Source organism: Neodiprion fabricii, chromosome 5 (genome assembly GCF_021155785.1).
Source record: "Neodiprion fabricii isolate iyNeoFabr1 chromosome 5, iyNeoFabr1.1, whole genome shotgun sequence".
NCBI lineage: Eukaryota > Metazoa > Arthropoda > Insecta > Hymenoptera > Diprionidae > Neodiprion > Neodiprion fabricii.
The window spans coordinates 22,527,287-22,542,583 of record NC_060243.1 but is presented as its reverse complement, the minus strand read 5'-3'; the positions used below and the strand labels follow the sequence as shown (position 1 = coordinate 22,542,583).

The 15,297-nt window shown below is 40.5% G+C and overlaps 2 protein-coding genes across 7 annotated transcripts; one reads left to right on the top strand and one right to left on the bottom strand.

Annotated features, from left to right (window-relative positions):
• Positions 1 to 1,366: 1,366 nt before the first annotated feature.
• Positions 1,367 to 7,711, top strand: LOC124183113 (transmembrane 9 superfamily member 2). Of its 3 annotated transcripts, none has more exons than XM_046571167.1 (15): positions 1,367 to 1,685; positions 1,974 to 2,041; positions 2,121 to 2,214; positions 2,444 to 2,579; positions 2,777 to 2,892; positions 3,075 to 3,198; positions 3,478 to 3,620; positions 4,080 to 4,256; positions 4,615 to 4,759; positions 4,857 to 5,034; positions 5,146 to 5,305; positions 5,447 to 5,598; positions 5,687 to 5,798; positions 5,881 to 6,052; positions 6,141 to 7,711. In XM_046571167.1, the coding sequence occupies exons 1-15, from the start codon at positions 1,557 to 1,559 to the stop codon at positions 6,206 to 6,208; spliced, it is 1,974 nt and encodes a 657-aa protein (XP_046427123.1). In that variant the 5' UTR covers positions 1,367 to 1,556; the 3' UTR covers positions 6,209 to 7,711. The 3 variants fall into 3 exon arrangements, with proteins under 3 accessions (XP_046427123.1, XP_046427122.1, XP_046427124.1); XM_046571166.1 differs by having other exon boundaries at positions 4,603 to 4,759; XM_046571168.1 differs by lacking the exon at positions 4,080 to 4,256.
• LOC124183112 (apoptotic chromatin condensation inducer in the nucleus) lies at positions 6,584 to 15,229 on the bottom strand. Of its 4 annotated transcripts, none has more exons than XM_046571165.1 (9): positions 15,080 to 15,229; positions 12,246 to 13,674; positions 10,973 to 11,060; positions 10,144 to 10,263; positions 9,841 to 10,045; positions 9,517 to 9,725; positions 9,209 to 9,439; positions 8,758 to 9,015; positions 6,584 to 8,642 (listed from the first exon to the last, which is right to left on the bottom strand). In XM_046571165.1, the coding sequence occupies exons 2-9, from the start codon at positions 13,670 to 13,672 to the stop codon at positions 8,517 to 8,519; spliced, it is 2,664 nt and encodes an 887-aa protein (XP_046427121.1). In that variant the 5' UTR covers positions 13,673 to 13,674; positions 15,080 to 15,229; the 3' UTR covers positions 6,584 to 8,516. The 4 variants fall into 4 exon arrangements, with proteins under 4 accessions (XP_046427121.1, XP_046427120.1, XP_046427119.1 ...); XM_046571164.1 differs by lacking the exon at positions 15,080 to 15,229 and adding an exon at positions 14,665 to 14,875; XM_046571163.1 differs by lacking the exon at positions 15,080 to 15,229 and adding an exon at positions 14,085 to 14,584.
• Positions 15,230 to 15,297: the final 68 nt, after the last annotated feature.

Sequence of the window (15,297 nt, the reverse complement as noted above, 5' to 3'; positions counted from 1 at the left end):
TTTACCCTGGACTCCATTTCCCAAATTCTCAATTTTAGGTTTATAAGAACACTGAAGGCTTAGGACTACGAGAGCCTTGTGCCCCCACCCCGCTGGTGCTTTACACTCGTATTTACACCTCACAAATTGTCAGTGGAGACCACATATTATAGTTAACCACATTAAAAACTAGTAGCAAATCCAAGTCGATATGACATCTGGTCTAAGAGATATCGAGCGATCAATTAGGACACATTTTATACTTTTTCATCCTGTCGGAGTGAAATTTCGAAAAATGCTGAAATACCTTCTGAAGTATTTGAATGCGCAACGATTGGAAGCAAAACCGAAGTTGGTACCTCATCGATCCCAAGAATAATCTATGAATCTGTGAAAAAACTTTTTTTTATCCACCCACATTAAAAATCTTTGTTTAAAAAAATTGGTTTTATGAAATAAGAAGCCTCGATGAAGAAGAGCACTGAGAAAAATTGCGAAGTGATGTCTTTACTCGACCATAAGCATTAACAGTGATGTGTTTACGGACACATTTTCACGGGCAGGTTCGCTGTCGCAGCGTAACGCTGCCTGCATTAATCGACGGTCAACTACAAATATAAGTCCTTGTCTTAAATCCATCAAATGGAAAACAAGTTCGATCGAAGCCAAGTGTAGCATTACACGCGTTACAGATAATATGAAATACAGGTATTAGTTGAACCCCAACTAAATTATTCCTCTGAAGATTATGGCGCATTGCGTGCTTATGTATTTGATAAAGCATCGAGTGTTTGACTTACTTCTTGAGGCTTTTGTACCTTATTGCGTGCGCAGCAAATTAGAAAGAGACAAAATTATCTGCTAGTCGCTGTTTTTCTTAGCACGCTCCACTCTACGGGAAGCATACGCGGTACGTGTTCCAAAAGGTGAAGTATGTTTCAGTGGCAGCATAAGTAGCTGCACAGCGCAAGCACGTATGAGGTTTGCGCCACTAATTCCATAAATATATTAATTAACTTATTACCGGATAATTATAGAATAACAATACTACAAATTGATGAATTCGTTACTTACAAACGTGTTCCTTTCGATTACACTTTTCACTTATTGAGAAAACGTTTTTTAAATAATTTTTTCGACTGAAATTCTTATTTTTCTTTTACTAAATACTATTGAAGTAATTGCCCACAAATATTTATAATTGACTAATAGATACCTACGATCGATTTACAAACGATTTCTGATTGAAAATGACAAAAACGGCGTTTCGTCGCGTAAGTACACACACATATATGTTGGTAAATTCGAAACGGGTTTTGACCGGCAGTCGGTTTCTTTACTCGAGCCGTTCAGTCGCTGTGACGTGTCATGCCGGCGGTGGCGGTGGAGGCGGCAGTGCGCGGAAGTGCTGCTATTCCGTGGCTCCGGAATACCCTGTATGACGTTTCCGGGCTGTCACAAAATATCTTCGAACGACAGTGGTTGGCAGTTATGTGCTAAGAAGTGACCTGATGTGACATAAGCAAGCAATCCCGTGCGTTTGCTATAAGAAAAATTGTTACCAGTGAAAAGCCAAAATGGCGAAGAAATTTACTCTGCCTCTACTGTTTGGGTTGTGCGCATTAACTGCGTCCAACGGGTTTTACTTACCAGGTTTAGCACCCGTCAATTATTGCCATGTCGGAGAACAATCGGATACCTGCAAGGTATGTACCACCGCAGATTTGTCACCTCGATATTACTGCGTGGCAGTTTTCCGGATGACTGGACATAACCGATAAAATCCACGTATCGTAACGATAATAATGGTGCCGTGGTGGTTCAGCGACACATGGCCTGTATACCTTGTTTGGTGCACACGATTAAAGCGGCATACTTCTTATAATACCGGGAGATTGAACTAGTCTTTGCAACGTTGACAGCCCACCGTCTCTACCCCTCGTTGACTGGCATATTTCACGGTTTTCACCACTGCTACTTTGTAATTGTTTCAGTCAGAGATCAAGTTGTACGTCAATCGACTTAATACAGAGCAATCAGTTATACCTTACGAGTATAACCAGTGAGTACTCTATGTTTGATGCAATTTGCTTGCATGATTGACCGAGGCGTATTATTACTCGTTTATGCTATTTTTTCAGTTTCGATTTCTGCCCTGCTAATAATGACCAATCGCCGGTAGAAAACTTGGGTCAAGTGGTGTTTGGAGAGCGTATAAGACTGTCGCCTTACAAGGTAAGTTTGTTACATATTGCTTCCGAGAACTGGTTGTGAGGTTACCTTTGCTGGTCGATCGTCGTAGTGATGACAACAACGATATACCGGTCATTGCCACAATCCAGGTTACTAAGACCAATTTTTCATCCTTTACCGTGTGACCTTTAATTTTATTTTTCATAAATCTCGATATAACTGTTCGTATCAAGTTTTCAGACTGCGTAATTCTCCAATCTTAACCTTTTAGCTCGAGTTTATGAATAATGAAACTTGCAAGCTGTTATGCACAAAGACGTACTCAGGAGGAGACGAGCAATCAGCAAAGAAGCTGCAGCTACTGAAGAAAGGCATGGCTCTGAATTACCAGCATCACTGGATTGTTGGTCCGTAGAACGCATATTTTACAATTACATCTTAGCAAATTCTTTTTGTTTTGCTATGCAGGGTAATTATATCTTGGTTGTAACGATATTGCACCCACAATGGTCTGTTGATAAGATATTCACAACAATCACCCATAGAATGTGATTAAGAATTTTCACACGACCCAAATTCACTTCCAGCTCACTTCCTGTTTCAGATAACATGCCTGTTACGTGGTGTTACCCACTAGAAAGCTCGCGCCAATACTGCAGTACTGGATTCCCCATGGGCTGCCTATCCAAAGAAGTTCGCTCTCCAACAGACATGTGTAATGTGAGTAAAAATATCAAGGAAGACGCTAACATTTCACATACCTATATCACTAAACACGTTATTGTGCCAGAATAAAGGAATGAATAGAAATTACGTTCACTACCATCCTTGTATGATCTAATATATTTCAGGACAATTAACAGTCATATGTTTGCAACTTGACAATTTTTTTAATTCTTCAGATTGGCTACAACCAACCGAATACGTACTACCTGTTCAATCACGTGGACTTGACCATAACGTATCACAGCGGTGACAAAGAAGAGTGGGGATCAGGATATAGTCAGAAAGTAGGGCGAATAATATGTAAGTTTCTTCAGAAAAACGATTCTCGTGAATTGAACCTTTTAAAAAATATATAGTGCACCTAGCATTTTCGGTTAATAACAAGTTTTATCTCAAAGTCTGATCTACCGATATTGTTAGCAATAAAAATTGACAAACAATTCGGAATAATTGATTAAAGCCTAAAAAAATTGCATTGGCAGGAATGGCAAATGTCCACTTTTGGCATGGTAGCTTGACGAAGATTAGCAATCTGCGAATACTTACCAAAAGGTAACTTTATGCGCTTGCGTGTTATAGCTGTCAAGGTGGAGCCCCGCAGTATAAATCACAATCCGTCTTTGCCTGACTGCGATAGCAGAAGTCCATTGGCAATAAAAAGAGAAGACTTGAGCCCTTCAGAAAAACTTGACGTGCTTTACACATACCGCATTACGTACTTGGTGAGCTGAACAAAGAACAAGCCCTATTCAACTATGATTTTCAACTATTTCCACACTTCCAAGTGATGTTCTATGCTAAGGTTTTGGCATTATTAATACAATCGAATGAATGACTCGTGACCGTTACCCGCTACCTTCACTGTAAAATACTTTTCCTATAGATCTGCAATCTCTGAGATAAATAAATGAGTCAATTATTTTAATTAGATTTATAGTATTATTATTTATTTCTTTTATTTAGATATATTATAAGTACGAATTTATAGAATAGTCTGATCGCGAACAAACCTAGTTTTGGGCTTCTGCGACACACATAAAGTGCTTGAAAATCCTATCACATAAGCTACATGTAATGAACTGTCATGGCTAGAGCTAAAAGGATTTTTGTGATTGCTACAATTATGGAAAAATCTTCCTGTATCTGTGCATCTAATAAATAAAATTCAATTCAATTTTCAGAAAAATAACACAATCAAATGGTCATCGAGATGGGATTATATTCTCGAGTCGATGCCACAAACAAACATCCAGTGGTTTAGTATCCTAAATTCGCTAGTGATTGTTCTCTTTTTGTCTGGGATGGTAGCTATGATTATGCTACGCACGCTGAATAAAGATATTGCTCGATATAACCAGGTATGTTTGCAAATTACTCATTTCATTGCACATTTGTTGCACAGGTTTTTTACAAAGCACCTATCAAGTCAAATTTCGAATTTGTTGCCTGACAAATTTCAAAATTGAAGTCCTACCTACCGTTTGACCAAGATATTCATCTGGATATTCAATATTAGTCTTATTTTGGTTTGGAAGGTAACGGAAGACAGCATGTAAATGCGAATTAATATTGTATGTGCAAGATTCCCTTCATCACATCGTCCAAAAAACTTGATCTAAAAATGTAAAAGGAAATATATGGGTTCCAGCCATATTATTCGTTATGAAATAGTGATTATGCAATGTCTGTGTTGTGATAACGCAGGCCTACTTTCAGATAGAGTCGGGAGAGGACGCACAGGAGGAATTTGGATGGAAGTTGGTACACGGTGATGTGTTTCGCCCTCCGCGGAAAGGGATGCTGCTGTCGGTACTTCTCGGCTCTGGCATTCAGGTTTTCTTTATGGCACTGATTACTTTAGGTAGGTCGAAACTTGAGTCTTGGTTAAGAGCAGAAAGCCATAATAGGATAATATTGGAACTAAACAGTAATTACTCAATATTGCTCGTTCTCTCAAGCATTTGCTTGTCTTGGCTTCCTTTCACCGGCAAATCGTGGTGCCCTAATGACTTGCGCCATGGTTCTATATGTGTGCCTCGGCACCCCAGCTGGATATGTCTCAGCTCGTGTATATAAGAGTTTTGGCGGCGAAAAGTGGAAGTCGAACGTTCTCCTAACTTCTATGCTTAGCCCTGGGTAAGTTGCAGATAGATGCAAGCATTTTTTTAGAACCTAACTGTTTGCAGCCAGCATCTGCTGAAAAAAAAATACCAATGTTATTATTAATACGATTTAACTGTATTCCAGCATTGTCTTCAGTTTGTTCTTTGTAATGAACTTGATATTCTGGATGAACGACAGCTCCGCAGCTGTACCTTTCAGCACACTTGTCGCCCTGTTGGCATTGTGGTTCGGTGTGTCTGTTCCTCTTACATTCGTTGGATCATATTTTGGCTTTAGGAAAAGGGTTAGTAGTGTTATCATTGTTACTTTCTCTGGTGTTGATTCCATCATTGTCTTCACAGTCATTGTTATTTCCTTCCGCCTTGATTCACAACGTAAATTCTTCACATCGAGTAACGGTCTTCTTTAATTTTCATCCCCGCAGCCTCTCGAACATCCTGTAAGGACCAACCAGATCCCACGGCAGATTCCGGAACAAAGTTTCTACACACAAGCTGTTCCTGGAGTAGTGATGGGAGGAGTCTTGCCCTTTGGATGCATATTCATTCAGCTCTTCTTTCTGTTAAATTCCCTATGGTAAATGAGACGTTTGCAAACCAACATAGTTATCAATCCAAGTAAGATATTTTATTTCATGCTTTATGTATACACATTCCGTTTCCAGGTCAAGTCAGGTGTACTACATGTTCGGATTCTTGTTCCTGGTATTTCTCATTCTTGTCATAACATGTTCAGAGACAACAATTCTTCTTTGCTACTTCCATCTTTGCGCAGAGGTAAATTCAAGCATTACTTTGGCAATGCACTTACTATTTACAGTAATATCCCTAAATGAATATCACATATTCTGCATCCTAGGATTACCACTGGTGGTGGCGGAGCTTCTTGACATCAGGTTTCACCGCGTTCTATCTTCTAGTTTACTGTATCCACTACTTTGTCACAAAACTTAATATTGAAGACGCAACATCGACGTTCCTGTATTTCGGCTACACCCTTATTATGGTGTTCTTATTTTTCTTACTCACAGGTAAGTCGAGGCGAGGATACGTCAAGTCTTTAATGGTTCTGCGTCATCGTGAAAGATTGCAAACATCCATGTTGCATATTTATTTCAGGTTCCATTGGATTCTTTGCCTGCTTCTGGTTCGTGCGTAAAATCTACAGCGTAGTGAAAGTTGATTAGTGCAAGGCTTGTTACAACTCTATCAAGTCCCGAAGAGTACCCTACTTCTCGGTGGCTGTTGTGAGAAATTGAAGAAAATTAATAATTCATTGCCTATAATAATGGCACGAAACTACTCGAGTATATCGGTCCGGTAACGTCCAAGGACACACTAACTTTCGAGAGTTTGAAAAGAAAAATAGTTGAATGTGTACCAAGGATGCAAAATAGATCTTTTTACGCAAAGTCCAAGTTTGCAATATGAGTCGTATGCGAGCGCTTGCGCAAGCCAAAGACGAATATTAGAAATAAGCGAGGCAAATACTGCTTCCATGGTGCACAAGATACTTTATGTAACAAAAGTACGGTTTATAAGTGTGGTTTTTTTTTTTTTTAAATCTTTTTTCTTTCAAACACTTTTAAGTACTACGACGTAAGGGGCAAAAAAAGACGGGTAAACCATACCGTGTTACATAAATTATGTTATTGGTAACAATAACAATAACGATAAGGATAATATAGTTCACTTAATGTTAAGTGTGCATCTTATAAGCGTGTATATATACATATATGAAGATTAATATTCATATGTATGAGTAATTTGTACAAATCGGTCATTATGTTAGGGATTTTTTCCAATTACCTACTTTTAGCTTTCGTTTATGCTGTATCAAAGACTTTCGAAATAGCAGTTTTTGAGATCGACAGTTTTGTATGAATACAAACCCTGTTGTGACTGAAGATAGGGATCACCCAGTAACATTGAATAAAGAGCCTGCCGACAATTCGTCAATATCATTTTCTGGTATGGAGGAATATAACATTGTGGGTTGATAAAATGTAACGCCGTAGGGGGGGGGGGGGGGGGGGATGACGAATTCCAAGCATTTTTGGAGAACCAAAAATTATTTACGAATAACTACTGCACTATCAAACAGAATACTTGCCACTGTCATTGAATCAATACACAGGCAGTGAACAATAGTGCCCCCCTGCAATAGATTACCGGCATACCCTGTTTGCATATGCCTGGGACAGTTGAATAAATCTGGGCATTCTCTGTGAATTATTAACTATGAAGGCCGAAAAGAAACAACAACAAATATCAAATCTTCTGTAAATTGTAGTCGTTGTTATAATCATTATTATTATTTGTGTTATAAAGAGCGCGTATAGAGATTGTATTTTGAGGTCTCTTACTTTTATTGATGAATAATTTTACATGCCACATTTTGGGATATATCAAGTATAATATATACATGTGATGCCGCAAGGCGGGGCGGCAATACGTGCCGTATGTTGTTACACTTGCGCATAAATCGCCGGCGAATAACAGCTGCTACCTGATTCATGGCAGGTGTGAATTTATTGAAATAACACATTATTCGTCACGTTTCGAAGTTCGCCGACATTTAACGGTGTCACACCGATTGCGCGTTATATTTGTCCAAACGTGCCAATGTCGGCTAACGAAAATTACTATGTATTGTACGTAATACACATTGTTCAAAATTTCCATCGGAAGTACAAGTTGTTCGTTCTTTGCATGTATTTCGAGTTGTTGGAACTAGCATTACGCGGGTGGCGGCGCATGACTGAAGCGCAGTATTGGTTGTGTTACACACCCCCATGTTCGAGTGTCGATCTAGCAATGCCGGTACGTCTCTCGATTTTCCTTTTATATCCATTTCAATGTCTTTGTCTTTCCTATTCCCACGACGCGGCGCACCCGGACCGGGGGCAAATTATTACCAAGGCCAAAGCCTGATAGTGATATCGATGCTATTAGTCGAAATAATACCATGTCTCTTGCCGGCGACAGTCCCCTTACGGTACAGTTATCAAAGTACAATATCACTATCTCTACTGCCTTTGGTGAACGGTTATGAACAGACGTAGACCTGTAAGAAATACGGTTTAATGCTGAAATTGAGGAATGGACTGGAGAGATGGGACTCGATTCGTGCGTCGGTCGTACGGGAATTACAAGTTAGTTTATGCACCAAAAGTCTGCAACCCGGTGAAAGTCTTGGAACGATTTGCTCGTCAATCACAACTGAGATACGGTAACGAGTAAGAAGCATGTTTATTGAAAAAAGTCGAAGGAAAGGCTGGGGAAAAAAGTGGGGTTGAGAAATAGAGGAAAGAGATGGTTAATTGGTCTCTTGCGTGCAACGATCGTCTCGTGGAATAGGTAAGTCATTGGATTGATTTCTATACAGACTCTAGCTTCTAAGACCTGAACGTCGGTCGCGTGTTGTTGTCTAGTCGTAAATGTAATCTTGAGTTGCTCGGGGAGGATACAACTGTTGGATAAAACCAACAGAGTTTATTTTCTGGGGCTGCGCCGGCGACGTGCGGCTGGGTCTCTGCTTCTCTCCGCGCGCTTCATCTCCTCAAGTCTACGCGCGTGTTCGGCCATATGCTGCCGACGCATCTCTTCCTTTACCACAATCTGAAATTCGATCATAGGTATTATAGGCACGAATAACAAACGGTTCATTGTCATGCGTTTCTCCATGAAAGAATAAGAAACCTGTACAGGTGTGGTAATATCACCTCTCCTTTACCTGTTCATTTGTAAGCGGCAGCCAGTATATGCATGGAATGGCCTTAGTTTTTTTAAACAAATCGTCGAGGAGTTTGGCTGGCGGTGGGTCGTCCTCTTTTTTCTTGAATTTCCGAGCAGGTGGAGGTAGGTGAGGCTCTATCGGTGGGCTGCGACTTCTTTGCCTTCTTTTCTTCTCCAAATCCTTTTTTCCCCGTTCCTTCTCTTTCATTTGATGGCCATCTTCCTTACCCAGATCCCATTCACGGACAGTATTCACCTACACGATGTGTAAATTGTTATGTTACAATGATATGGAGAAGGAAGAAAAAAAGTAGGTAGGTAATATAACGCAAGGCCGAACCAAGAAAAGAAACGACCTCAACTCGTGGGCAAAATGATATGTAGGAAAGAAAAACAGCAGTGACTCCAAAAGCATCAGTCTTTTGTGAGCAACTTGAAAAACTGGTTACCTTGACCGATGCATTTTGCTTCTCCTCACGGGCCCAGACTTGTTGCCAGGTATCGCCACCCACCGATGGCTCTGCAGCGCGGAGGGCGGGTTGGTCTTTGAACAGTTCGCGCGCTTTCTCCACATCTTCTATAGTTGCATACTCGACTTGAAGACGTTTAGGATTTGACAATGGCCACGAAATTCCGTGCAGGGCTTGTCTGGTTTCGAATGCCTGGTCCTCGTTCGCATACTGTTGATAATTAAGATAACGGAAAAGATAAATATCGAGCTCCCCCGAAATTGAGAAGTTAAAAATTTAATACACACCACTACGTAGCATTTGGACTTAATCCCGTCTATCCAAAAGCCATTCTCTATAATGGTGCCTGTTCGAGAAAGCAGTTCCTTGATCTGGTTCAAAGTAAATGGGCGAACAAGGTTTTTTATCAGCAGTACATTTGTTGCCTTTGCCAATGACGGGCTTGGTGATTTGACGGGAGGCGCTTCTTTCAGTATTGATATCTTCCGCTTTGCACCTGTGGAATATCAAGTATATCTAAATATACGATTGAATGAAAAGGAGGGACTACAAATTTTGGATACAGGTTATGTTTAAAATTAATTGCATGTTAAACTGCGTCTGCGACCCACCTATGTGATTATCGTGTTTGAGATCTCCCTTTTTCGTATTTTCGTTCTTTGTCATTGCAATGTCTTCGGAAACTCTCGGCTCCGTGGCGTCGGCGCTGATCGAACGCCGTTTTTCCCGCTCTTTGCGTCGTTCCCTTGGCTCATCATCGTCTTTGGATAATCTGACTTCTGTAATCGACAGTGGCTTTGCGCCGGGTACCAAAGCCTGCGTAACGATTGGAGAGAAAATCAGACAAGCATTTTTTACGAAATTCCCGAGTGTAGACATCAATTTAGCAAATTTTAAGGAAAGATGAAACATACCTTCAAGGAATCAGTAGATACCGTAAAAGCTGGGGTTGATTCTGCTGTAACAGCAACTCCCCAGCGACGCTTGCGGGGTAAATTTTTACCATCGGCTTGTTCAGCTACGTTGTGAATTTCCTGTTGGCCAAGCATGACATATAATTAGTCAACCTATTCGTAAGTACAGTAGAACATCGATAATCCGAACCCCTGTAGTCCGAACGCTTGATAATCCGAACGCCGTTTTGGAAAAAATAAAAATAGTAATCAGAATCGCTCTCTAACTGCTACAGTAAACAGAGCATCACCGTAGTAAACATTGCATCATGTGTGTTGTTATTGAGCCTGTGTTGGTTTTTCGAATGTTCTTTGTTGAGTTTTTTGTTTTCTTTAATTTTTTTATCTTTCTGTACAGTATAATTTTTTTGTGTGTACAGTACTGTACTTTCTGTATGTGGATAAGATTGTATACTAAAAATATTACGAAATTCATGTGCAATACATTACATAAAATATAATTACCTTACTGTAGCACAGTAGTATTTCATAAAACAAACTATTTACCTTTAACAATACAACGTGCTTCTTATTTTATGGGACATAGTATGTCAGTGTTCATTTTTTGCATGCTACTATGCCTGGAAAGCACTTTTTTTGGTAATCCGAACGATTCGATAGTCCGAACCACCCCCGGTCCCAATTAGTTCGGATTATCAAGGTTCTGCTATAGTAAGATTTCAAAAGCTTTGAAAGCATTGAGTTGTATGGCAAGACAGTGAAAGCAAAATCTCTTTGGAATCTGAAAAATACCCATCAAGAACGTTAAAACGGTACACCGCATTCTTACCTTGACTCGAAGAGACACTTCGCTTTCTCCATTTTTCTCGGCATCATCTTTTTTTATTGACTCCTCGGCTTCCATTAACCGTACAGAGCTGCAAAGTAATTGAAGCAAGAACATGTTTTAAATGTATGATCGCTTACATTGCATTTATCATTATGTCTGCAAAGGTGACATGACGACGTCAACAAAATCGAATAAAATCCAAATGAAGATTTACATCTATTCTATTATGAATTTGTTGCCAAAATCCCGATTTTGTTTCAGCCGTTTCGGCAGAATGAAGGGCAATGCTAGGTGAAAAAAAATTAGCACTGCAATGGGTGGATGGTAAAAAAAAACATGTATAGTTGCTATTTAGTTGCTGGAATGTCACGTAAATATAATTTCGAATTATTCTTTATTTCAGTAATCATACAACCAACATCTACGTTAAGCATGAGTAACTCCGAAAAACTCCACCACGCTATTTTGTTACTCACCTGCATTTAACCAAAGACCCCCTCCAATATGACAAGAAATACTAAATTATGAAAATGTCCTTTATATGTGTGATTCTGCAATCAATATACACTTTTAGAATTAGTTGCTTTGAAAAACTCCACAGTTCGATTTTGTTGCTTACCTTGTTCTGGCCAAAAACCACCCCTAGTGTGATAAAAATACCAAGTTACTCGAAATGTCGATTATTTCAGCGATAACATGGCCCAATGCAGGTGAGCAACAAAATCGTGTAGTGGAGTCTTCCAGCGCAGTTAATTATAAAAGTAGAAATAGGTTTGATAATTGTTTGAATAAAGGGCATTTTGCGGAATTGCGTATTTTCATCACACTGAAAGGAGTTTTTGCCCAAATGCAGGGGAATAACAAAATGATGCGGTGGAGTTTTCCAGAATAACTAATTCTTAAAGTGGATGCTGGTTGTATAGTTACTGAAATAAAGGTTTAATTTGAAATTATATTTACGTGACATTCAATCAACTAAATAACAACTTACAATTAATAGACCATGTTTACTTTTTTTTTAAAATTTTTTCTCAAAGCAATGTCAACTTTATTCCAACCTGGCATTGGCTTTGATTCTGCCGAAACGGCTGAAGCAACAATATCGCGACACAGACAATAAATTAGCAACAAAAGAGCACTAAATCTCCATACAGATTTTAGTCGATTGTATTCGGGTGGTCATGCCACATTTAGAGACGTTTTTCCGTCAGATAAGTGGCTTTGAAAAAGGAGAATAAAAACAAAATAACACACAAAACAGCATTTTACTCACAAGGATCGCTTCAAATTGACTTTTGCAGGTTTATAATCAGCTGAAAGTGAATTAACTGGTACTTGGTCACAGGGTCTGCAATCGTTCGGGCTATTTCTCCTCTCCTCTATCTCTCCAGAACTTTCAGTTTTATTATCCGCTGAAACTTCTGCGCAGAAGCCAAATCTGTTCACTGGAGACGGGGATCTGCTGCTCTTGATCTTAGCTGATTCCTTCCCTGTTTCTTCTCTCTGCTGAGAATCGTTAGTCTTCTTCTCGTTGGGTTCATCCTCAGATTCAGGTGTGTCAGAGTCTGAGGACTCGTGATACTTATCACGATGCTTCCGCCGCACTGTACGCAATGACGTAAGTAGTTCAGACCTTTTAGTTTGAATCTTCGTCTCACTTGTCACCGAAGATGCAATGGGCTTGCTACAGCTATCTTCGTCAGTACTCGACTCTCTAGTTTCAGGTTCAGCGGGAGCAATTGAATCCTCTTTTTCATCAGCCTGGCTGTCATTTATCGGCACCTCGTTAAGCCGAACGACAGCCTCAGCTTCAGTTTCACCCACCTTTTCCACCTCTTCCTTGCCCTTCCTTCCCTCTGGCAAGTTTTTATCAACATCCTCGGAAGCCTGTCGCTCGACTATAGGGGCCTTTGTCTGATCTAGATCATCTCCGTTGGAGCTGGGCTCCTCCTGTTCGTTGGTATCTGCTTTTGGCGACTTCTGGACAGGACAGTTTTGGTCGTAACGAATAGCCTGGTCGGCGTTGTTGTCGGCTAGCCGATCTACGTTTTTTTTATCGTCAGACAAGGTGAAGTTGGCTGAAGTGGTTCTGGGCAGGATCTCCCTACAATGACTTACCTCTTCCTTGGAGTCCTGACCCGGGTTCGGGGAGGAGGGATCATCCTGCCGCTCCTCACCAAGGTCCCGCTTCCGTGACCTAAGCGGTTCCTCGGTGGAGTCACCTTCCTCACCGTCACCCTCACCACTTTCATACGACTTATGAGATTTTTTCCTAGACGAAGAACTATCCGATGCTTCCGATGGATTTCGCTGCCTGCATAATTTGAGCTTCTGGATTTCACCTGGTGAGGCATCCGCCCTTGCTACCTTCCAAACCGAAGCTCCCTCCCCTCCGCCTTCCTCAAGGTTTTCCGAGGGCGGGGCACTACTGCTGCTGCTTATCTGCTTCGCCAATGACTCCTCTTCCGCTATTGCTTTCAACTCTCTGATCTTGAGTCTTGTGGCTGGCAGCGACGTCATCGATTCTGGTATGCTCTCTTGTTCCTTTGACAAATCCACCGACTTAGATTCAAATTCCTCTCTTTCTGGCGATGACGACGTCGCCCTTCTACCACGTTTCCGTGTAGATTTTCGTGTTGCCTTTTCCACTTTCTTCTCCGGAGATCCCTTGGATTTGTTCCTCTCACTTTTGCGCCTCATTTCTGAAACAACGATAACTGTCAATTCCCTGGTTTGCTGAATCATGTACGATATGTTGTTAGAACCTGGTACAAATTTTTTGTCAAATTCATTGTGGAAGAGGGTTGAAAATCAAGCAACGACATTGGCAGTGTTGCTATTATTGAAAGGATTGACTTATGTAATCTCTGGCCTCAGCAGAATTTCCCGGACCTAGTTGCATTTTTAAAATAATTCAAACGGCTGCTCGGACTGGTTATGCATAATCACTGGTGGTTTTTGATTTTGGGTACTTAATACACATATTTACCTATACCTGTTATTTCCACTGCCATGACATAGAATTGAATGCATTTGTAAACTTTTCTCATGTATTTTAGTTAGGGTACTGTCGAATAAAAGGATATATTGAATCAACGTTTTTTGTACCTACGCAGCATTAATTACCAGTTGCTGAACTTTAGGGGTACCTGCCCATTGATCAAGTGTGAGAAAATGCTGGGTAGAATTCAGTAATGTGCCTACATGTTGCGTATTTTCTCTACAAGATTTTTCATTTTCACAGGACCTGATAATCCTAGTGCTGAATAAATTTGGCAATCCAAACAGATTTTGTGGAATCAAAGAAAAAAAGTAGCGATGAGCATTTGCACAGTCAGATGATGGAAGTACTGCTTGCACTCAGTCTCAGGCGTTTACATTTCATTTGAGGGATTTCACTCAAAGTCAAGTGAAATATACTTGGGTCGTCGTTTTATGCGCGAATCTGATGAATAAGTTTGAAAAAGCTTTACTGCGTCCAAGCTGGGCTGTCTGGGTTGGGCTAAGCAGGGGATAAAATTAAGCTAGGAAAGGCTCGGCTAAGTTAGGTTAAGTTAATTAGAGCTCGAATGAGTTGAGTTGCGATGTATGCCCAAGCACAATTCGCTCACCCAGGGGTATGTTGATTTGTGGTTACTCGACGCGACGAGAAATTTATTCAACGCGGTGTTATATCGGAGGATGATACTTACCGATGGAAAACTATGGATCGCAAAACAATTTGTTATATTTGTGCAACGTGATTAGAATCAACCCAGTCTAAAAAACGATTCGACTAGTTGTGTATTATTTGATTGTTATATAGAGAAACAAATATGTCTATGTCCGGTGACGCTTTTAGCTGAAAAGTGATTATTGTCGCTGCAGATGCCGCACTCGCGCCACGAACAACGACGAATCACCACGAACCACATGAAGTAGAGAGATTAAGAGATTGAGCATATCGTTGTAAAAATCAAACAAGGATTCGGTGGTGGCGCTACGCTGGCGTAACTTGGAACTCTAGGTACTGTATTGCTCTATCGCAACTCGCAACCATTGAAAACCATTCAACAATATATACAATGCGTCGACTGAGGATTACAATGTATGTCCAATAATACCAACCTGTGCTGCAGTGACTTCGGGCACTGAACTCTAATATTAGTGGAACCACGGAGTTATTCTACTCCGTGAGTGGAACAAGTGTATGGTAGTGATGGGTGGTTGAATGTGTCAGACAGAGATAGTTGTTTGAAGTTGGTATGCACTTGTCACACACGATATGTACTGACTAAACACAGACATCGGTCCACTGAGTTTCGACAGTTGATCCCAAGCATGTC

Excerpts from the sequence above, each read along its gene's own strand:
- LOC124183113 (XM_046571166.1), top strand. The coding sequence starts at position 1,557 with ATGGCGAAGAAATTTACTCTGCCTCTACTGTTTGGGTTGTGCGCATTA. Across the intron at positions 1,686-1,973 it reads AACAATCGGATACCTGCAAG|TCAGAGATCAAGTTGTACGT; the intron begins GTATGTACCACC and ends TAATTGTTTCAG. Across the intron at positions 5,599-5,686 it reads TTTCTGTTAAATTCCCTATG|GTCAAGTCAGGTGTACTACA; the intron begins GTAAATGAGACG and ends TTCCGTTTCCAG.
- LOC124183112 (XM_046571161.1), bottom strand. The coding sequence starts at position 13,986 with ATGGCAGTGGAAATAACAGGTATAG. Across the intron at positions 11,061-12,245 it reads GTCAATTTGAAGCGATCCTT|CTCTGTACGGTTAATGGAAG; the intron begins GTGAGTAAAATG and ends ATTACTTTGCAG. Across the intron at positions 9,016-9,208 it reads AGCAAAATGCATCGGTCAAG|GTGAATACTGTCCGTGAATG; the intron begins GTAACCAGTTTT and ends CACATCGTGTAG.